At 35.2% G+C, this 24,986-nt stretch overlaps 1 protein-coding gene across 4 annotated transcripts in view; it reads right to left on the bottom strand.

The window, feature by feature from the left end:
• The window catches only part of LOC125229714 (hexokinase type 2), a 45,086-nt gene extending 22,714 nt beyond the window's left edge, over window positions 1-22,372 (bottom strand). The window contains exons 1-7 of one of the 4 annotated variants that reach the window (XM_048134634.1): window positions 22,102-22,372; window positions 5,469-5,631; window positions 5,211-5,392; window positions 4,951-5,124; window positions 3,896-3,995; window positions 456-645; window positions 171-376 (exon numbers count right to left, since the gene is read on the bottom strand). In XM_048134634.1, the coding sequence (XP_047990591.1) occupies window positions 171-376; window positions 456-645; window positions 3,896-3,995; window positions 4,951-5,124; window positions 5,211-5,392; window positions 5,469-5,631; window positions 22,102-22,128 (1,042 nt within the window). In that variant the 5' untranslated portion in view covers window positions 22,129-22,372. Of the gene's footprint in view, window positions 1-170; window positions 377-455; window positions 646-3,895; window positions 3,996-4,564; window positions 4,665-4,950; window positions 5,125-5,210; window positions 5,393-5,468; window positions 5,632-6,526; window positions 6,685-12,021; window positions 12,258-22,101 lie in introns of those variants that run through there. The other 3 variants (XM_048134635.1, XM_048134633.1, XM_048134632.1) reach the window with 3 other exon arrangements.
• Between the last annotated feature and the right edge of the window lie 2,614 nt (window positions 22,373-24,986).

Below are 24,986 nucleotides of genomic sequence, written 5' to 3'. Positions count from 1 at the left end.
TGATAGATGTGATGTCGTAGTATGTATCATTGGACTATCGGTAAAATTAGTCAAGTATGAGTCGTTTAGTATGTATGTAATTATGGTTTACTTTCAATACTTTCATTTTAATTTGTGACAACATTTCAATTCAAGTCCTTTTGCAAAAGTTTCAGTTGGTCATAACTTACCCAATTCCTCAAGCACCTCCATACAGCTTGTGAAGTCTCCGGGTTTGTCAGACTCAATTTCCGAAACGTATTTAGTGTAGAAACTGCCTCGTTGGAAGAAAAGATCCGACCCACGACCGCCAAAGAGTAGACCCATCCGCGTGAACTTCACGAGCGCAAGACGAACTAATTCTCCGAGATACATGCCAGATATCATTTTCTCCTGACTGAAACGAAACATTTGATAAATCAGTAAACAAAACAGGGATGGGTTTTTGTTTAAAACTATTTGTGTTACCGACTCACATTTGTTTGCCTGGGTTAACGGAATGTTGGTCAATTTCGCGGTCGAACTCTGTGCGTAGGAACTCAAGTGCTCCATCATCTCCAAATGCTCCCCACTCTGTGTTTACAACCATGTCTTGTTTGCTCAATCCTCCTTCAAATGTTTCACAGGCTTCCGTCTTCTCAACATAACACGCGTTGCTGCCGGTTCCTAATTAATTTATTTTAGACATTATAACATTTGAATACGAGTGAGATTATCCATTAATAAAAAGCGTTAATAACACAGTGGCAAACATATATCGTCTAAAAAAATGCAAAATCATGCCAGTCTGATGTACTTTGATCGTTGTTAAGTCTTACAAATAACATAGACCCATTTTACCGCACACATGTCATTAGTGTCATTACCTCATTATCACTAAAGAACTGATGTTTAAATAGGTACACTTACAGTAAGTAGTATTATTTCAGTTATGAAAATACTGGCCTGTTTTACGCTCGATTATGAACTCACTGCCATTCATAATTTTATTATATTGCTCACTGGCCTTATATTTAGAATTAGTTTTAATTTAACATGCTCAGTTATTCCTTATAGGCCAGGCTATTAGCTGGGACGCTATTGCACAACACCCTGCATTTTATGATTAAGCACTGAGACTTAGCACAGGTTGTTCCTTGGGTGGCCCTGAGTAGATAAAGATCGGGAGGCATCGAGAGCCCCCCTTAATTTAGGAGGGAGGAGGGGGGGAAGGCTAACGCCTCCGCGCTTCCTTTGAAACCATATTTCTCTAAAACTATACAAAATAGGGCATGCGATATATCATTTTCGGATAAATGAAGGACGAGGAATTCATTTTTGGAACAAAACAAATGTACTTTAGAACAAAAATACAAAAAAAATGGAAAAATCTTAAAACGACATTTTTTTTTAATACATATTATTGCACGTTTTATAAAAACCGTAATAGTTATTTTAAAATAAAAAATACTTTTTAATAGCTACATTTATTTAGTTTTAGAAAATGTATAATTTGTTATAGAAATATATTATAGGACGAGTGATAAAAATTAATTTACATCGCCCGATAGGGTGATTTGAATGCTCATTTCAATAAGTTTTGTCAATGATTTCAGGTATGATCACTATTTTTAACACACGAAAGCCGTAATCATTATAGTTTATGGCTATTTTAGTGATTAAAAAAATAAAAATAAAAATTAATGTACTTAAAATTAAAAAAAATACAAAAATTAAAAAAAATATTAAAAATGTGATTTTTTTTTTAACATTATCCTATTTTGTTCTTTCTACACAATATATATCTAAAAGCAATAAATATCAATAAAAAGCCACATTTATGCAGTTTATAAAAATATATAGTTTTATATTTATATATAATACAAAACGCGAGATAAAAAATAATGAAAATGAAAATTTTAATGTACGGGTAAGCTTGCATTATTCGATGAGGTGAGGTAAAGGTACTACCCGCTGTGCAGTGGAGTTCGTCTAGTAATACAGAAATATACTTATTCTAATAACGTTTACACATGTAGGTATATCACGACCCAGTACAGAAAATTGTAAAAGTCCTATGATATAGTTTATTTTGATTGTAAAATAAAATTGCATGTGACTTATAATGTAAAAGAAAAATTGTCTTAATCACGTTCTCCTCTCCTAAAGCAGTTCTGCATGCATAGGCTTGAAGATTTTTTAGTTAACTAGCAGAACTTAGTTACTTCCTTTGGGCCCCTTAAATCGGTTTTACCCATCCATAAAAGATAAAATAAAAATCGTCATATTCTTCCTTTCAGTATCAATGATAGTTAGTTATTGCGCAATAGTGCCATAAAAAATAAACTAGATTCGTATTAGCATTAAACATTAATGATTTTTGAACTAAGACATTGCTTTTGTACAAAGGAGAACCTCAAAAAATGGTCTAACTAGACGAAAACATGTGTATCGGGGCTAGTACTCAAGGCTCTCAAAAAGTGTAGCTATTTTGAGTTATTCAAATAAAACAACATGAATAGTCTGAATTTAATTATGTATATATCACAACACCCACTGCATAAGCACATCAGCTCCGAACATTTAATTTAAAACGTCTTTTCTCGCACATGCAATGAAATATTGTCTTTACGTTCCTTAAAATGGGCTGGGAAGTATCGCTTTTTGGGCGCAACAACTCGAGAGGACTGTAAAGGGATTTCATATTATTTTTCAGGCCTAGACCTGCAAAGTAACTTTTTTTTATAAAATATTGTCCTTTAGAGCATTTTTTTTTTATTTCATTGTATGTTTGAGAAAAGCACTATACATGCCTCGGCGTGAAAACGGATTCCCGGCCTCGTATCCCTATCCGGCCTCGCTCGTTCACTTTCATTATTTTTTATCTCGCGTTTCGTAATATATTTATATAACATACTATATATTTTTATAAACTGCATAAATGTAGCTTTTTATTGATATTTATTGCTTTTAGATATATATTGTGTAGAAAGAACAAAATAGGATAATGTTAAAAAAAATTATCACATTTTTAATATTTTTTTAAATTTTTGTATTTTTTTTAATTTTAAGTACATTAATCACTAAAATAGCCATAAACTACAATGATTACGGCTTTCGTGTGTTAAAAATAGTGATTATACCTGAAATCATTGACAAAACTTATTGAAATGAGCATTCAAATCACCCTATCGGGCGATGTAAATTATTTTTTATCACTCGTCCTATAATATATTTCTATAACAAATTATACATTTTCTAAAACTAGATAAATGTAGCTATTAAATAATATTTTTTATTTAAAAAAAACCATTACAGTTTTCATAAAGTGTGCAATTATATGTATAAAAAAAAATCTCGTTTTTAAATTTTCCCATTTTATTTTGTATTTTTGTTCTAAAATACATTTTTTTTGTTCCAAACATGAATTCCTCGTCCTTAATTTATCCGAAAATGATATATCGCATGCCCTATTTTGTATAGTTTTAGAGAAATATGGTTTCAAAGGAAGCGCGGAGGCGCCAGCCTTCCCCCCCTCCTCCCTCCTAAATTAAGGGGGGCTCTCGATGCCTCCCGATCTTTATCTACTCAGGGCCACCCAATGAACAACTGTGCCAAGTCTCAGTGCTTAATCATAAAATGCAGGGTTCCCATACAAGCCATAGCAATAGCGTCCCCAGTATATGTGCATGCTTTTAAAATATTAATAATGTCATGTAAGTTATGAGAGTTAGTTTGAAGTATGTAGATACTTAGATAGCTATAAGAATCTTAACTAAACACACGTCGTCAGTTGATTATGATTGAACATGACGGTGAACTGACGTCAGTCTCTTGATTATTCCCGCCGTGTGTAAAGTTGTAGACTCAAGCTCATCAGACACATAAAACAACAGGAAAGCACACCACCACACGCCAATAAACAAGGTAAACCTACCAACGATGAGTCCTATTTTGCAGTTGTGGTTTTTCCACGCGCAAGACATCAATGTACCCGTGGTGTCATTCAGAATAGCGCATATGTCAATCTGTACGTCCTACAAGAGTGAGAATTCATGCGTTTAGGAATAGATATGAAAAATTATTCCAGTTTGTGTTGAGTTGGATGCAGAGTTGTGGATCGACCTCATGTTGAAGATGATTTTAGAGGCTTTCAAGTTTGTTTATAGCAACTCAGTCGTCAGTTCGATCACTAAAGGACAGTTTATTAATTGTATCTTTAATATTCTTTTATAAGGTGATTCCAACAATTAACTAAGTGACATTTATTTATTATTTGGACTTCAACAATTGGTGAAACCGAATATATAAAAAGCTGCAATCTAATTGGAACAAAAGAAGCTGTGTGTATGAAACTAAAACGGTAAAATTACACGGTAAGGAGGATCTCTTCTGTAATATCAAGAAAAGGTCGAACAAATATCTTGTTTTTCTTATGTGCAGTCCTTCGATAATATTTAACTACAGCATTAAACAGAAACAAATGATCGACCATAGATACTGAGTTGTCATAAGTTGTCTAGAAAGCCTCTACAGGGCTCTCATTTCGATTGCCATATTCATGCGTTACATCGAAGATAGAGAGCTGGTATCATCGTCAACTCACCGATTATTAAGCCTATCTTGCAATGGCGTTCCTTATGTGCACATGACAAAAGAGTGCCGGTAGCATCGTTAAGGATGCCCATCACAGATAATGAAAGGTCCTGTAAAATTACTTCTTATATACATTTCATCGCAACGATATGTGCTAGGAAAATTGCAATTTGGAAGACCATGTCAAGTTACTAAAACAGCCTCTGAAGGTTTTTTTGGAGGGCACAGAAAACTTTAAAATTTCTGAAGAAAAAGGTCATTCATCATTCAGTATGTCATGCCATTGCATCAATTAGAAAAACTGCACGGGATTGTTTCTCATACTGAGGGTTTTTTCTATTCATTTACACTAAAAGGAGTGATATCAGTGATATGATTTAGATAAATGACACTTACCCCACGTCTCGCGATGGCGTCTTTTAATCCCTGGACGACATCTGTGCCGACAACGCCAGAGCAAGAGAATCCTTTGGTCCAACGTTGTAAAATGCCTTTCGTGAGACCAAGTTGTTTTAGCGGAAAACTAAATGTGAATCCGAGCGCCAAACGTTCTTCATACACTCCATGTTCCTAGCAACAAAACAGCATTTAAATTAGGAAATGTTTTTTAACTGCACAATAAATTTGTATGTCTATGGAAATGTGTTATGTTATACCTTCATAAAATTGGCTAAGCACTCAGCTATGTGATCGAACAGAGCTATTCCAGTACCAGTCATGATGTTTTGAGGTATGGCATAAATTTTGGACTGCATGTCGAAGTGATTATCACCTAAATTTATTATTAATACTCTGAAGTTGGTTCCGCCCAAATCTAACGCCAAAAATTTACCGCGTTCTGAAAATAAAGAAATATAAGTCGGTTGTCTTCGGGCCTGAGAAAATACGATTATTTTAATCGGAAGTAAGTTTACCTTTTCCATTGGGCAAGTCTTGTATGTAAGTGATCCAGCACTTTACGATGGATGATTCATGAGTGTCTCTGCCGAGACCATTCTCAATGGCGCCATGGAGGCGCACCATGACCTCCCGTAGCTGCTTGTCGGACCACTGGAATATCTCGCATTCCTCGCGGATCTGCAAAGAAGAGAAAATCTTGTTAGGAACTTGCACAGGTCCCTGGGATGATAAATACACCCCATATTGACTAGATATCTGTGGAATACCCCAGTTGGTTCAGAGCTGTTTGGCGTTAAACTTAGTTACAATTCCTAAGTGATCTGTATGATGTTATCTCTTCAGTGGAAAGTTTAATTAAATCCTGAAAAGTTATTGGTCGTAAGTTATAATGTATAAGACAGACTTAATCACGACCTCCGATTTTGAAAGTCAATCACAGTATAAATATTTACAATGTTGAAATATCATGTGGAGAACGTAACATGAACTTGGACTTGAGATTGCCGCGTTTAATACGCCCTAAGCGGCTGCACGTGCAATTTGCACGATCGAGCTGGAGCTCGAGTAGTACACACTATTACTTATTTTTTATGATAATAAATTCAGCCATCGCATTCTTATGTTAATGGTTATGTCGGTAATAGTTATCATGTAAAAGTATTATGATTTTTCTTTAGTACGAAAAGGAAAAAAGTAATTTCCTTGTTTTTTATGCAACAGTCAAAAGCACTCACGCGTCTGTAGATTAGGTAACGAGTTGGTAATTGTTCATGAAAATATAATACGTTAAAGCACAATATGTTTTTAAGTTTCACTGAAAATATTCATAACTTTATTTGCTTGCGATATTGTAGAGATTTGTTTAGTTTTACATAATCCTTCGCTGGATTTCATTACGCGCGGATGCAAAACGAACGAGCAAGATAGGAGACTCGTTCTTTATCGTGAACAAGTTCCACAAGGTCAAAGCGGTCATTACAACTACTGTTACTTTCCAATTCAAACCAAAGTTGTCGGCTAGTAAAATTAATTCTAAAATCAATATACATATTATAAAACAAAGGCCACTCACCTGGGGTAGATTATTGATAGCCATACCCATTTTGATTAGTTATGTAGTATTTCTATTCTTATATTAAATACACTGCGAGTGTTTGTGTTCTGTATATAAGCTGGCACAACACACACTGCGCACGACACGTCCGACTACGCGCGCAAAGAATTGAGGAATACGGCTGGTGGCCGTCGAACGCGATCTATTCAATAGCGCGCTCTTTTCATTCATACGTAAGTCATGACGAATTACTGTGTTCTCACTCTACTATGCCAAAACTGCGCGCAAATGAGCAGCTCAACCTGATTTTACAAACTATGCCGGCGAATCCAATTCAAATTGAAATGATTTTAGATGATTTTGCGACCAGCACTTGTCTTTCAGAGACGATGTGACTATACTTTTATCAGAATTTGCATTTTTATTTTTTGTGTAACGGATATGTTTATCGTATGAACCCAGACGAGCCTCCCTGTGTTTGTTTCTGATTGGTCGGCGCGTGGGCTCGCTCAGGACGTCATACACATTCCTCGACCTCTATTTATAATTGCGTTAGTATGGGTGCAGTTATCGCTAAAACTTCAACATGCGAGCCCGTTGTAGTCGATGGTATACAGTTCTTTTATAGTTTTGCAATTTGTATATTATCGGAATGTCGAATTACTACTTGTATAATGGTTTACATCAGAAGTGGCAGGTCTTTTATGTGCTCGAGTGTCTAAGATTTTAAATTGAATTCATTAGCATACGAAGCAAATCGAGTTTTGCGTGAAGAAACACGTTAATTTACATTTTGGCTGTCGGTTTTGCATCTATATTTATTTAAGCTTCCATTTAAAGTTAAACTGTTATTGTAAGCAGAATATTGAATGACATTCTAACTGGATCTTTCAAATTCTTATAGTGTAAATAAAATTAACTTTCACCAACCGAATTAAATACTCCCTTCTGCACATCAATCAGGCCAAACAAACGACAAGAATATAAATTCCTCATTGCATCAATAGAGACTGCTAATAGCGTACCTAAATGATTGTTAAAAATAATGGAATAAGGTGAATAAACTATAATTTTAAAAGGTCGAAGAACAATACCTATTTGGCGTGTTTCTAATGGAGAAAAATCTAATAATAAACGTATGTTTGCTTTGCTCGGACGTCAGGATGAACGCACGCTGAACCGTTTCTTGGCATAGTCCGTTGTTTATTTTAGATACCCTCGTGACGACGCCGCCCTTTTGACAATGCATGCAACTGAATACACACTCAATGGTAGCATATAATGGTCAGCCATTAGTTACGTCTTATTCAATTTTATGCTATCAGTGAAACTGTAATTACTCGTTTATGCTCAAGATGAACGCAATGTACCTGCTTAATTTATCATTTAGCTCGTTGATGAGATGTTAACAAAAAGAGAAGCAATACAGTAAACTTTTTAGGTCATATTGTTAAAAAAAGTTGCGCATTTCAGGGGGTAAACACGTTAACAGTGTTAATTAACACCTTCTTTTTACAAACTAGTTACATAATTAATGGATTTAAAAACAAAACGAAATGAAATGATGTAAAGTGAATATGAATAACTGTCTAGCTAGGATAAGCCTAGTTGTATCTGCCCGTTAACGTTATTGGGCCCTTGACACGCAATGTGACGTAATATTTCAAGAGTCAATACAATGCTGAAACTACAATAACTAGGGATGTACCGACTAGTCGCCGACTAGTCGGGAAAGCCAACTATCCGGCCAATTTTGTAGTCGGCGATTAGTCGGCGACTAGTCGGCAAAAAAGGCCGATTAGTCGGCACATTATAAGTGATAGAAAAACAGTACAAACATAAATTAACAGCTGATATTGTTGTATTATGAACCTATTTGTTATATTGTTAGTCAAAAGAAAAGACTGCGGTAATCACAGAAAGAAATGTCCTACCAAGGACTATCGGTTTCATAGGCAGGATTCCTACCAACTTAAGCCAAACCGTTTGTTAAAAATGGAAATTGTATATCAATATTCTCATTGACCTTTGAACCTTTAAAAAATAATGAAAAGTGCCAACAAAGGACCAATGTAATTCAAAAACTTTGATAAATCACTCGAAAATTATGGTCTGGCCGACTAGTCGGCCGACTAATCGGCCACCCAAGCGCCGACTAGTCGGTAGTCGGCCTAGTCGGCCAAATCAATAGTCGGTACATCCCTAACAATAACCTTTTCATTCGTTTGAAAATACTTGTATGTACAAGACATTTTCCTCCAGTGAGTCGATCGCTATAAGCCGACATTCTGGGCTATATCTAAAACATTGTTATTAAAACAAAAACGAGATATCTAAAAGTTGGGGACATTCATAAAATACTAGTCGACAATTCGACATTAAAGAAATCATTAATTCGCCAGGAAATAAAACTACGCTGTCTTATTTGGAATGTGGTTCTTAAAGGCTCATTCATAATTACTAAAAAAATATGTATGTATGGCTATAGTTTGATATACAATACCTGGCGAATTATGAAATCATTTATATTTTGTGCATCAACTGATAATAAATTAAGCTGTATAGAACTAAAGACGGGTGTCGTTTTGAGCAGCCGCGAATTGATAATCGATGTTTGCGAATCGATAGCGCTATTGAGTATTGACGCTAAACAAAAGAACATAATTATTAATAATGATCTTTACAATTTGAACCTTAAAAAAGTAGACACAAACGTTGTTTTTCTATTGTTTGGTTTTACGTATTAACGCATTAAATTTTTGCACAGGATTAGTTCAGCATCAGCACTAGCGCTTAGTCATGGTACTGGAGTTGGTTTAATCACTGATATAGCTCAATCATGTAGGTTTTGAGATAGTATTAATAGCGATTCATGTTGGTTATAAAATGATGATAATATTATCTGTAGATAGAGAAATCTGGACTTTTTAAACAACTTTCTGAATAAAGTACACATGACACAGATACCCAGTGGCGTTCTCCTTTTTTAACCCCCACGCTGTCACGCAAATGGATAAGAGTTATTAACTTATTATTTAACATTTGCGTGTCTACTTTAATATCTAATTCATAGTCATGTATTTCATCAGATTTCCCAATGGACTACGAGTGGGGATGATTGTCAATTTAGGTTTTCTCAGTTTGAAATAGTAGAAATATTTGGATGAAAAATGTACTTATAATTTAAAAATCAGGCATATTTGGTGTTTCATTTGTGATTGCTATGATTTTTTCCTATATTTTCCAATCTGTTTAATAATCTAGTCTATTTTCCAAATTTTGAACCGAAGCCTAGACATTGCAGGTAAATTATTTCCCAAGTACCAAGTGACCTCTATTTAGAATGTTTAATTAACCGCTATTGAGTATATTGAAGAAAATAAAAGTCTATATTGAAATTGACATTCAATTGAAACGCTGGTCAGACAATGCTTGCTACTTTATTGATCTTATTGACTTGTGTGATTTGTAGAGACAAACTAATAGGAACCACGCAACACTCAGGATTCGTCTAGATTTGCTATATGATGTCATAATTTATCTTTAAAATAGATCTACTATTAAGGATATACTGTACCTCTACCTTTTAGATTCTTCGCTGTTCCAAAACCCTCGCTGTTCTAATTTGTCGATTGATTTGAACTAAATTGTTTGTTATCGAGTTCTTCTTTTGACCAATTCAAACTTTTTCGCGTTTACGGTTCAAACCTTTCGAAATATTGTGTTCTGGTTTTTATATGGGACAATTGTCCCTTCATTAGTTTTACTACGAGTATTTTGGGTTTTTGAAAATTTTACGACTATGTATCTTAAGTTAGTGGGGCAAATTTATCCTTACTGGATTAGCTACAATTATTTTATTAAGTCCAATAATCCGTAAAGTTGCATTAGTTTATAAATGGATTACGATAACATTACCATTATCAGGGGAAAAACTACAGTAAAAGCAAAGAGCTCGTATTCATAGCTGTATTAGAAGAAATGGCTATAGATTATTATGAAGAACCGCCAATTAATTGAGTTGCGACTGATAGCAATTACGATAGAATTGTTTAAACAAACATTTCTCAGAAGTAGACGATAAGACGAGCAGGAGATAATGAAAACCGGTTATATCCCCCTAACTGCCTTGCTAATATGATGCTAATTAGAAACACACTGCTGAAGTCACGACACATGAGCACGAAAATTATCACATTGGAATCCTTAAAAAGACTAATATTTTTATGCTTGACAGTAAAAATATATGTTCATAATCCCATAGTGTATCGCGTTCAGTTACATCTACACCATTACACGAAGAAGAATATCTGAACTGGACACACTTTTATATTATAACAGCATCAGTGTCGTGTTCAGATATTTTCGCTCTCGTAACTGTGTAGATGTAACTGGACGCGACTGTAAAGGCAACGCCCATGTCTTATCAGTTAACGGCACACGCAAGTGTTGATGTTCTTTTGAAATTGCCCGAGTCGTTATAGTCTGCTTTTATGACGCTTTAAAGAACCTATACCACTGTTCAGTTAAATGTAAGTCAATTTTTACCATCTACCTTTTTGTGTAATTGGGGTCATTGGGGTTTCACAGCCTAAACTTTAGGAAACACTGTTTACACATTGCGTATACATTTTTATGGTAATAGATTAAGGGCTCTAAACTATTTTTTCAAATCCCGAAAGAGCTCAATAGCTATTTTGAATTATTTTAGTCAAGTTATTAGGTTGTTAAAGTTGTCACATTGATATTGATTGACTCAGGTTCTCAGATTGTTCAGCATTGTTCAGTATGTTTCTATGTATGTACATGTCTACATGATACTCATATTTACAATCCTGACATCAAGTAGAAATTGTAATTATGTGTGAACGTCAATTCTTGAAATATAGTTTCAATCCTTAAAACACAAATTCAGCTTTATTGAAACGTATTATGATGGATTAAGAGCGATTACTTAGGGATAAAAGTGGAAAAGCCCTTAGAGGTTTTCCCTTCCGGCCGCTAGGTACTAACCGCGGCTGACGCGTCCCTAATGTGACCTTGGGTCATGACCTTTACTTATCTTCCGATTATGTTATAACATTTAGTAATCATAATTATTTGTTATCAACGTTAATCGTTTGCAGGTAATTATTAAGACGTCGGAATTGATACCTACATTACATATGAAGTGTAACTAGACTGACATTCATTTTGCATTTAATGTTTATAACCTCAAAGTGGTCAGCGCTAATATGAAAGCTAATCCGCTTTTCCTTTTTTTTATTTAAGTAATAGAATGACAGGTACAAATATGTCGAACTTGTTTGACTTATTCAGATGCCATATAACGGCTATATCTAATAGCCGGTGAAGCTAACCTAACCTAAAATATTCAAAATGTATTTTTTTTCTTTAAAACCTGACCTTCTTTAACCGGAAGGAACTATCTTCGCTAAAGGTTTATTATAGTCACCGGAATTTTTCAAATTAACGTAAACATTTAACGTAATTAACAAGACAAGCATACTCACTATATCTCGCGCTTGACGCATATCGATTTGTCTTGTCAGACGCGACGACTGCGATAAGAGGTGATGGATAAGAAGCGTTGAGGTCCACAGGGTGAAGCCTTTACTTGCACTTGGTCACAAAAAATCGCGAATCGCGAGACTGGAGACGTTCGGAATGGCTGAGCGAAGTGAAAGGAGTATAAGCGCTGCAATCGCGGAAACTTGTGTGTGGCCGGCGCGACGTTAGGGTCACCTTGAACGGCGGCGCATGTGCCGAGGCACACCCTCGGGCTGCCCGCGCCCCGCGCCGTGACGTCACGAGACGAGGGCCCGCGCGCGACTGCGAATCCCTGTTGGGGCGGCCTTGTCTATTTATTTAGCAGCGAAAGTGACTAGATATTGTATTTATTAGCCTTTCACTACAGGTACATACAATGAACTTAAGTTTGAAGACTTTGAAGTACATCAAAGTGATGTCTATCAGGACATGATTGTCACATGCATTTCGCGTATGTATTTATTTACATTTAGTAGCTTGAACTAAATGCGTGGGAAACTAACGTCATTTAGACATTATGTTGACGTCATAATCAAAGTTTTGAATTGTTCTTGTCTTTTCACCTCCTAAGTCAGCCACTTGGCCTGGCTGTTATTCCTTGAAATCATTTCTAACCAAATCAGCCCTAAATTGCATGCGTTTGTCGTGACTATATGAGCGGGAGAATGAAGAATATATATGATCCACTTGTACTAAAATGTACTCTGGATTCTGTAGTTCAATTTATTTATTGGTAAAATTTTCTGTAAATAGTAGTTTTCAGAGCTCGCCTTACGGTTCATTTCAAATTAGGAAATAAATCGGAGTTTGTGTTTTGACTGTAAGTAAATAGTAGAAGGATGTTGACATTGAAAGTAACGCGGTCCCTAACGATTAAGGAAATTAGATTACCATCATGAACCATGAAGCGACTTATTACATAACGTACAAACAAGATAACGCGATACGTCGCATAACCACCAGAAAACCGAAAACTATTTTCATAGCTTTTGATTAATAATAATTAATTAATTATCTCACAAATCAAACTACCTATACCTACCAAATTACCTGTACCTACTTGAAAGTCAAAACTCCACTTAACATAAATATGTAATACAAAAATAAACGTTTACGAAGCTCTAAAATCCTCTTTGCGATCGCGATAAGGATTTGATATTACGCAGCCAGCCACCTTGTGTCACGTGACTCCCTTCACGCAATACGTCGGCGTATATCGCAACAGATAGGAAATAACGCCTTGCCAACTCAACCATAAACAAATAATAAACTGCAAAATTCCGCTTTTAGACATATGCGTCCGATTTATAGGTACTGTGACGTCAGCGGTCAGCGACTAACAGATTTAGTCCTGTAAGTACCTCACTGACCGGTCTATGTATACACTTTATAGTCCGCAACCTTGAATATTTTAAAGTTTGAATGTAAATTCATCGTTATATTTTTAGTGGTTTTCCTCAGCTGGAGTTTTCAGGCGTTTGTACCACTGTGCATTTCTAATTTATTGCCTACGTTGCGTCATCGCATTGGATACGTCATGTTAATAAATAGCGACGAGTTTTTACACTTTTTACTTATTTCCTTTAGTGGTGTGTACTCTAAATACACGTGAGGTTTCTTAGTTTATAAACTTGAATTAGATACATGCTATGCAGCCAGGTGTATGTAAATGCAATCTCCGATAGCAATACCTAGTCAAGCAAGTTGGTTGAGTTCAAGGTGTTACATAATACGTGTAAACCTGAAAATCATCTTTGTTTATTTATTAAGTGAGCTCGTGACCGATATTCAAAATGAATTTATCCAAAGTTTCCTTGCTTGCATTATTATGTAGGTTTTATTAAAGTTATGTTTCCTGTTGTGTGTATACGAGTATGTAATGTATAGTGTAGATTTTTTATTAAAAATTAATCAGTGGAAGTACAATGGTTGCGAAATAAGAGTAAGCTAACGCAAGGTGAGGTCCTTCTTGCTACCATTATTGCGTGCAACTTGTGCAAACATACGTACACTCAACGTACACTACCTACACATCATTTCATACAACGTCCTTCATATTTTATCGTTTTAGTCCGAGTAATCATAATCAGACAAGCCTTTTTTCCTTCCTCAATATTACAACTTTTTGCGTCAGCCGCCAGAGGTCCTACCGCGAACAACCAAGTTCAAAAATTGGTGGCATCTTTCTCTCTTCAATTATGGCGTAATAAGAGGAACGGAGAGAGATTTCTGCAATTTGTGTTGTTCGCGGTACGCGTCGTCATTCGCGTCACACGAAACAAAAAGTATTGTCCTTTAATAAAGACAAATATTTACAAAGCAAAGTCCACCGATATCTAAACTTCAAGCTCAATAAAATATGTAAATTGTATTTGTCAATAAAACCGTCTAGATTAACGTATTAGCATGTATAAGATCATCCAGATCAAAGTCCGTCGCATGACCTTTAAGCTAAAGGGCATAAGAGCCAGTCGGACCGGTGCAACTGACCGGTCAGTGTAGTGAAAGGATGGGTGTGGCGACGTGCCTCCGGACCGGACGCGTGCGCCCGCGCACGATGCGTAACAGGCTCCATCCATGCCCTACCAGGCCCAGAAGGACTTAACTCACTGGGGGATCCTAATGGGATGATATTGTTTGTTTTCATTTTAGTATACTCTGTATACTGAAGCCAATTTAAACATTTTTATACCACTTCGCTGGTAAGCTTACGAGCCGCCCTTTCAATAATGTCAATTCCTATATTCCGATGTCTATTGTGACATCAATTAGCACGTTAAAATGTCTACAAACTATGGCAATGCGACCTTGGTGCGGTGCGATAGTCTGTTTATCTGTTATGGCTATCATATCGCTCATTAAAGAGACAAATATTTTTTGTACGGCTGGGTCAGAGGCTTATAGGAGGCAAAACAACAGTATCCAAATCCGTTCCGCCTTTTTTGCATGATTGAGCAACAAAAATATCAACTTCCCAGCACACACACTTTCTCAATTGGACGTGGGATCAAAGCGGTATGACTCATCAGACAAAACTGAATTGGCAACCTTATTTTATGAAGATAAGGTATCTTTCACCAATTACATATAAATATAGGTGGGTAAAGTATTACCTACGTGACAAAGGGCATGTGTGTGTTTCGGTTCCAAATCTGCATGGGGTAATCCCTATTTTAAAATCTGTAGCTTAGGTACTACTCAACTCACAGAATTTCCGTAGTATGATTTTTTTGTCTCTGGTCTGGTCCTACCCTACCGCATGTTTGTAGGTAATACAAGAAATAAATTAAGAAAGTACCTCGTATATGTGAATTAGTAATCAACGTTGTTCAATCTAGTTTTTACTGGAAACAATGATAAATTTGTAGGACACTATATCAAAGTCCCTTTTAAGTCTGATAAGTCAAAATATAAAGTCTGAATCGATAACTTATAGATAAACAAGAAGTTATTATTTGTGTCGAAGCATAACCAAAGGTCCCATTTTGTCGCTTATTTTAGTGCACTATTCTGTCAGTATGAAAAACCAGACTGCAACGGGGAGATCCCTAGGTTGCATTGCAATTGTAGACGCAAAGAACTTACAGCACTAGATCACAATATTGTAGTCATCTCTGCTATTCATTCTGTTTATTGTTGCCTACCATTTTAGACGTTTTTGCTTTATTTCCAAGTATTTAACGTGTCCACAGTTTGCCCGCGTAGGAGATATAGTTTTATGGTCTCAGTAATTTCTATTTTTCTTCCTGTTGGTTAGATTTCCCAAAATATCTTAAGGTTTATAAAGCTATATTTTACACCACTCGCGTCATTTTATATGCGATTATTATATTATATTGCGATAGTGCGATGTAGGTTTAGAACTGTCACCCCTTTAAGTAGGTATGTACTAGATTTTAATTCTCTTCTATAGTCAAAATCATTCGTTATTTTTTCGGCTTTGAAAAATACCAGTTTTAACCCCTACAGTGGTAATTACCCCAAGACTAGGAATAGTAGGAATCGCTAACTAAGAAGAACTGGAACTGTCAATTAGGATCATCATTCGATTTGTCAGACTTAATATAAGCGAACGAGTAAGCAAGTTCTTTCACTCGTCTCGTCTTCACACGGTTGGCTAGGGGTTAGGGTTTTTTTGACCTAAACTATGCGAGGAATTTAGGAAATATTTTTATGATTTGGTTACCTGCGTGACAGGCACTGCCTAGAGTAGGAGCCAAAGCTAAACGATTGTGATGTATACTTATGTTTAAATAAATAAACTGTAACTGAAACTGAATTTAGGTCATTAACTTATAAGTAAATAGGCTCGATCAAGGGTTCAAGGAGTTACGAAGCGAGAATAGTATTTTATGCAATTGGTGGTTAAAAGAGGTCAAAAAAGGTGAGTGGCGTGGGTAACAATTTGAGGCGAAGCCGAAAATTTGTTAATAAAGACGCCACGAGCATTTTTTGACTCAGTTAAACACCGTTGCATACAATACTTTTTCTACGACCAAGCACTTATTTTGAAAGAAAATTATAAATTCAACAAATACCTTCAGTAATCTTAGGTATCTAGTGGACCGTCTACCATTTTGAATATGCAGTTTGAGTGCAAACATGAAAATAAAACTGTCTATGGTATGGTTCTTTGAAGCCTGGCCACTAAGACGAATCGAGCCGAGTTGAATCGAGTTCTCATACATTTGAATGCGATTCGACGCGTCGCCAATGAACGCAGCAGAAAACGAAGGAGTCTCGACTCTGCGAATTGGTTTGTTAAGTTGGTTATGTATTTACTGAACTTTAACAGCTAAATCGTGCTACTGCTACTAAATGTTTTCAGGGTATAGACTAGATAGACTTGTCCTGACATATTTTATGTAGGGTTTTAAAGTTCTATGCACGACCTTGTAACTCACGAATAACAGTACGGGAGTAGAAAAAACACTATAATAGAAGGCACCATAGCTAATTTGCTATTTGGCCAACTCCTTTAAGAAAAGACATAGTGTACGTACCTAATAACTACGTGCACTGTTGTATGGTCAATTATTGTGGTGGGTAAATACGGGGAAAACTGGACGCATATAATTGACCACCGAGGCATCACTGGTCTGATTGAGTTTGTAATTGGCAAGGCAATCAAAACCAGACGATGAAACAGTTCGGGCTGAACTACTACTAATAAGAATAAAAACGTTATAAAGACATCAAACCATTATAGAGTACACATTTGTTAGTCGTACATAGGTGTGTATAAACATGAACTGATGTATTCATTTACTGCAGCTATTCAGTGTTCAGGTGTATACGATGCAACGTGCTGTTAGTGACGCCATATCAAATGACATTGCGGTGACTTTGACTTATAGGAGTGGCCGATAGTCTTTATCTTGAGTACCTAAGTAGGCATATGTCTTTATTTACTAGATATGGGTTCTTTTGAAATTCAAGTGTCTACCACAAAAATGCAGTGTCTTTAGCTGCCTCTTTATTGCTCTTACAATATTTGATATTCGAAGTAGGCCTCACTATTATAACTAAACCTTGAAAGAATAATCTTTGTGATATTCTTTAAATGCTGGGAAGCCTCGCATTAACCCCTAAGGGGTTACAATACTCACAATATTTAGTGTTTTAAGTCCTAGCATCCACTATTGGCTCCGACGCGTTCCATAGGCATGCATGATATTCTTAATTGTGACTTTTTGATAGTACAATTTACGGTTAGTGGGCTGTCATCTGTCAAATTCCATATAAAATGGTGGGTTAACCCTCCATTTTCGTTGGTCCAAATGGCCCTTAAAGAATAGTTATTTGTTATACAAGGGGCAAAGTTGTATTTTAACGCCGAGTGTGGAATTGAAAAACGAGCAAGTGAAAGGATTCTATAGTTGAACCACGAGCGAAGCGAGTGGTTCGAGAATAGAATCCTGAACTTGCGAGTTTTTTTAACACACGAGAAGTAAAATACATTTGCACCCGAGTGTAACACAAAACTTTTCCTCTCACTATAGCGAGGAAACTACAACGCAAAAAATGCATTTATCACTGCTTCCAGTAGTTCCACAGGTGGTAAATCATCTTTATTACTAGATTCACCTACTTTTATAAATTTTAAAGCAGTTAATTTGACTTTATTCAAGGTCAAATTACTTTACCCACTAGTGGATAAAATGCGTTTTTACCCGCTGGTATTAAAGGACAAAACACGTGTTTCCGAGCTAGTGAGGGGAAAAAATCCTTAAATCATATAGCGGAAAATAACATAGCAATTGCTAAGACTCGGATTAAGTTTATGACTGTTGCTGAAACGATGACTGTCTTTAAAGGGGGATTACCGAGAATCGTACTAACAACACTTACTTGTATGTAATTGTATGTACTATGTACCATAACTACTGTTGAAATGTACCTCGGTCTGTCTGTACGTGATGAATGTGTTATTTGTTTGAGTCATTCATTGACAAACACAATCACAGTAATACTATTTAATAACTTTAGGTATACGGAAAATGCAATTATTCTTGATGTTTATGTAGGTATTGGCATGGGCTAAGTCGATTTCAAAGACTATGAAACCGTTAGATGGGTACTCGATTTAGCTGAACTTCAGTTTTTACTGTTTTCAGCTATGTATGATTTTAGGCATTTTTTAATTTTCCAGTGCAATGTTTAGTGATTGGAATAGCTATATAAAATATGACACATATTTTTTTCAATAACTATGAAGTAAGTATGTGTCTGATTAAACATGTTTATGTATTTAAGTGTGTTTTTGAACATAGTAGTTCTACAATGACGTATTGAACAACTGATAGTTTTATTAATGTGGTACTGTAATGAATCTCTGGCTAATAAATTTTATTGTGTTATGATAATTAACCATAGATATATTTTATTGTATCGTTTTCCATTGTATTTATTTCATACATGAGTATATTGTTTACAACTAAAGCCACTTCACGTGCAAGTTAACTTAAATAAAAAATAGTTAGTACTAATACCCAGAGAAACTAATAAATTATAGTTCGTAACAAGTTACATTTTCTGCAGTCAGTATCAGAGTTCAGATATTAACATATACTCTGTCATATTTTATTAGTAATAATCGCTAACTTGAACCAAAAGCCAAACTATAAAGCTTTATGAAAACTTTAGATCAGATTTCTTTCAGAAATTTTCAGAAAAGCGAGTACCTACTCTATACCTACAAATCCATTTTATGAGTATAGTTTTTATTAAAAACTTTTTAGGCTCAAAACACGTCATTAACGTATGTAACGTTGAATAATTTCAGCTTCATCTTGAATTCACTTTTTCATTCAATTTTAACTTGCAAGATTTGACCCGTATATATGTAGTAACTAACACGCGGTAAGATATTAATCCATCCATACTTCCATACTATCCATACTATCCATACTAAGTAACTCTGTCTGTCTGTCTGTCTGTCTGTCTGTCTGTCTGTCTGTCTGTTACGCTTTACCGCTTAAACCACGCAACCGATTTTGATGAAATTTGGAACAGACAATCTTTAGACCCTGAGACAGAACATAGGCTACTTTTTATTTCGAAAAAAAGGGATGAAGGGGTTGAAAAAGAGGTTGAAAGTTTGTATGGGATTTCTTAATTTTAAAAGATAAAACCATGAAACTTTATATTTTAGCACTTGATAAGAAATCATTAAACATCTTGATAAGGTCGAACGCGATTAATTAACATTATTTTTACCTTTTTTCTTTTTTTTTTGTGTGTCGTGCGGTGGGAAATAAACATTAACTAAAAGCGGGTAGATTATATTTATTTGTCTACCCCGAACATTTATATATATTAATATCGGGTAGTTTTGTGTTGTTTACATCTCCGGTGACATTTTACTGGGACGTCAGTCTTCCGCGACCACGGCCAGTGCAACCTGGCCGAAACGTTGGGAAAAAAGGTAAAAATAATGTTAATTAATCGCGTTCAGCCTGTATGTGACTTTAAATATGTGTACAAAGCGCGAGAACTTAAAGTGTTATCTTGATAAGGGATAGGGATAGGGATAGCGATAGGGATAGCGATAGCGATAGGGATAGCGATAGGGATAGCGATAGCGATAGCGTTAGCGATAGCGATAGCGATAGGGATACGGATACGGATACGGATAATATGGGTATCGTTAGAGGGATACGGATAATCGCTCGGCGGTCTCTTACAATCAATGTGCTCTAAGACGATCGTTGTTTGCTTGCTTGAAGATTACGTTTGCGATTGGTTTGCGATAAGTATAATCAAAATGTAAAAAATTGTAAGGGATAATAGAAAAAAGTACTTTTTACCCACCGATCATAGTGTCGAAATACGGGCTATTACGGATGTTTATAAAGGTTTCCCCAGCGTATATAGAATTACCTACGCTGTGGTCGATGTGTAATATTTCTACAATCATTGCAAGCAAAAGTATTATGTGCAATCGAAATAATCGCAGATAAATATACCTACAGAGAAACCTACGGATCCAAATGAAAATCTTAATGAATACTTTTATTACGCGGGCGAAGCCGCGGGTAAAAGCTAGTACATTTATAATTGAGAAAAAGTTTTTAGATATTTCTACATATGGTGGCTTTAAGTGTTTATCTTATACTTTTAAACGAGCAATTCTTGTATATTTATTTATTTATTTATTTATATACACCGACGATCTCGGAAACCGCTCTAACGATTTCGCTGAAATTTGTTATGTGGGGGTTTTCGGGGGTGAAAAGTCGATCTAACTTGTCCTTAGGTCTCGGAAAACGCGAATTTTCGCGTTTTCATGAGTTTTTCTTCGCGCGCCATCTCGTGTGGAGTAGTTGCATTATTAAGACAGAATTCTTTCGCTCGATGTAGGTACTATTTATTGCAAAAACTAGATGGCGACACAGGTATCTTGCCATTAAACGTAACAGTTTGGCAAGTTAATTCATGTACAAAATTAGTTTAAGTTGTTTTTTTTCAAAATAAATAAAAAAAAAAAAAAAAAAGGTCAAGGCCCCGTATACGAAGCAACAAACATTGAGTAACTTATGAATCGCGGGCGAGGTGTAATAATTTTTTCAAGTCATTTCATATTACTGAAAAAAAATACTTACCACGAATAGAAAATTACACAATTTTTTTGAATGACATTTTTTGTGGCGGAAGCGCGCCATCTCGTGTGGAGTAGTTGTATTGTTAAGACTGAGAATTCTTTCGATCGATGTAGGTACTATTTATTATCAAACTAGATGGCGACACAGGTCAAGGATACGAAACAACAAACATTGACTAACTTATGATTCGCGGATGACAAAACTTGCGTATTCATTAAGTGCTTTAATTATTATTACGAATTTTAAGCTTCTTCCGTTATCTCAGTAGTATTTTTAAAATAAAATACTTCAAACAGAAGTGCATTCTAGAATTATCCGGAAATAATAGGCACATACCGCCATCTGTTAATTGTAATCCGTACTAGCAAGTACTGTTATTTTAGAACTATGAACAAGTAAAAACGAGCAATTCTTGTATATTCCTTTATTTATTTATATAGACGTTTGCGGAAATCGCTCTAACGATTTCGCTGAAATTTGTTATGTGGGGGTTTTTGGGGGTGAAAAATCGATCTAGCGAAGCCTTATCGCCATCTGTGTGGAGTAGTTGTATTGTTAAGAGAGAATTCTCGGGCGGCGAAATTAACGACCATATAGCTGCGCTTAGCTCAGCGATGAGGTCGATCTAATAATGTTCACAGACAGATCGCATGTGTCAGGGCAGGGTTTCGAATTTCGGCCAGAAATTAAGTTTTTGTTTTTATTTTTTTTACAACAGTTTTTTTTATATAAAGACGTGATATAATAAAATAGAACCGAGCGAAGCTCGGTCACCCAGATATTTATATTTATACTAGGTAATTTGGATCTTCAAAACCATCCTCAGATCTAAACATGCATTCCAATAAATTTTAGGTATTTTGGAAAATTTATAACTGAATTATAACTAATAAGCATCTATGTGATCGCTATTTATAACTCAAATGTTTTGTTACTGACCTTAAAATTCACAAAGTCGTTGGACATGTTTGTTCTTCTTTAAACACAATTCTTGAATGAGTCTCCGCTGCACTGCTGCACAGAGTGGTGAACTGTTAAAGTGACACTCTTACAGCAAATACGCGAAAAACTCCAACAACACCTCCTTTTCTACACACAACAATAAAATCCTTTATCTTTACGGCTAACAGTATAATCTTTATCTTAATAAGACCCCATATAATAACTATTTGATGACAGCGGAGTTATTATAGAATTATCTGCTATGAAGAAGTTTTTCTGAACAATAAGCGGCGTTGTTTGATAATTTTATTGTTCTAGCGGTGGTCTACAACGAACTATACGTTTGCGAATGTGGTTACGTAAAGCGTACTTTGGCACTCCGAATCGGGAAACTTGGATGGTAACCAAAGAAAAATACACTCGACGCGACTTTTGAGACTCGGTTTACACTTTGACAGCTCAAACGTAAATGGATGTGGAAATCAATGTTTTCACGATTTTATTGCAAGTTATGAGCCATACCGTTTTAGGTTTACACGCTTATCTATAATAGTATCTACGGTTTAACTGAAAAGCAATGCTCTGAAACTGGCGCGCGATTCGTGTTATATCGCAAGATTGTGCGTTGAATTATAAATTAATCATTTAATGGCCAATAAAGGAAAGAGATGGATATTAGCCATCAATTCATCATCGGTATTTATCAGATGATAACTATTATAAATTATACCTACTTATTTTTCTCATCTTGTAATCAGCCAACTTGTAACCAGACAACCACATCTGCGCTCCATCTCGTCACTCGAATATATGTGGGAAGAAAAATACTATTTATGAAATACGTGCGATAGGCATTGGGATCCTTGTTTTTAATTAATTTAATTAAGTATACACCGTGTTTCACTTATCACTAAAAACCTGAAAACCGTTTGTTCAGAATCGAGAGTAGAATCGATTGAGCTATATCTTGATGGGGGTAATATTTTTATTTAAATTAGTATTATTAGTTATTTTGTATGTGCCTATTTATTCTATTGTATTCGTAATACAACATTGTGTATATCGCATTGCTAGAGGTTGTTTACCTTTTTCAGTATTTGGGGGTATAAAACTATAAATACTGGCTGGTTACTTGGACGATTATTTTTTCCGCTACGAGTTTGACGTTGTTTGTCAGTTTAATCTTAATGTTTATGATAAGTCATAACAAATTGAACTCGTACCTAATTACAACCTTGTCATTTTGAAAATTGGGTTTAAATTTGCTTACTGCGATTACCTGTATTAGTATGTTTATGTAAGTCTATTTATATTCTCTTATATGTGTATGTTTATTCAATTTGTGTGTTGGACATTAGAATAATTATGATTTTTTTATTTCGAAGCACCTACTCTTTTTGATTATGTTTGTTATTTCCGCTACCCAAAGGTTGTCTGGTAGAGATCGCTCTTTAGCGATAAGACCGCCTGTTGTCTGCCTCTATTTATAATCATTTGTTTTGTCTCCACTGTATCTTTTGCTGAGGTGTGCCAATAAAGAGTATTCTATCTATCTATCTACCTGTCCAATTTGAAGTTTACTGTGACAAAGCTTTAAAGTGTTTTACAGTGACATCTTAGCTGTCTATTGGTAAACCTTATGTCGTTGCAGTAACGTACACAAAGAAATAGTTTTATGGGTTTATGATGCTAGTTAGCAATTATTTTATTGAGTGTAGAGCTAAAAGTCAAGTAAAGCTGTACAGAAAATTAAAAATTCAATTTAAAAAAAAGTAACCATCAGATTAAAAGATGAATACTCTAGATGAGTTTAAAAAAATAAAAATCAGTTGGGGTGTCTGAGGTTTTGAGTGATACCGGAAACACGTTGTATAATTTAGTATAATATATTACATACTTTATTTAAATGCCTAGTAGTGGAGATATTTTTGAACGAAATATACTAAATCGAGCGGTCACATCACAATTCTAGAATCGCCGTAGTTACATATTTGATTGTGAAATGGAAAAGTAAGTCGTTTAATTAATTTTCATGTGTTTCTAATTAAAAATAAAATTTTATAAGTAGGTGATTTGCCAGAAAAATTGCGGTTCCGTCGTAGGTTCAGACAGAGGTGATTTTGAATTGTCTAGCCGTTGCTGTTTTTTAGATCAAAATACAATACAGCTGCCAAAAATGTAATGAGGAATGTTGAGTCTTCTTTATGATCAGAAAATACTTGTTATCATATCTTATGGTATAGGTACTTAAAATACTTGGGGAGTCCTGATAACAGTAACATTAGCTTATTATAAACGAATCATAATATTAATAAGTAAAAAGTTTTCACCACCTGCTAATAAAATTGTTATTGTTAATAAATTGTTAATAAAAGTCCATCCATTATATGCTTACTATTTGTTCATGTATACAAGGTGTTTTTTAATCTTCAATACCTTGTACTTGACGGGGTATAGTGTTATTTAATTTAGGATATACATACATAAAACAGCCAATTGTAAATCATTGCGGTGGCTAAATAAATATGCCGTATGTTTCTGTAGATACTTAAAGTTATATTTCGGTATTTGTAAATAATAAAATATCTGAAAATTCAGAAATAAACTAAAAACTGTAGGTTACTTACGAGTACTTTGGTTTTTTGTTTTTTGTGATGCCTAAACTATACTCTACATAATTACATACTTAAATTGGAAATTATGTAAACACATTTTTTGTTCTGAGTTTCCTTGGAACTAAAACATGACACTTAGGGTCGGTTGCATCAAACCGTCTGTCGCCGTTAAAGCGTTCGTTAAATTTTATTGTATGGGAAGTTCCATAGACGTCTGCTGCTTGACGATGATGTGTCTGTCAAATGTGGTTGATGCAACTGGCCCTT

This window comes from Leguminivora glycinivorella, chromosome 9, assembly GCF_023078275.1.
Source record: "Leguminivora glycinivorella isolate SPB_JAAS2020 chromosome 9, LegGlyc_1.1, whole genome shotgun sequence".
Lineage (NCBI taxonomy): Eukaryota > Metazoa > Arthropoda > Insecta > Lepidoptera > Tortricidae > Leguminivora > Leguminivora glycinivorella.
This window is presented reverse-complemented; position numbering and strand designations above follow the sequence as displayed.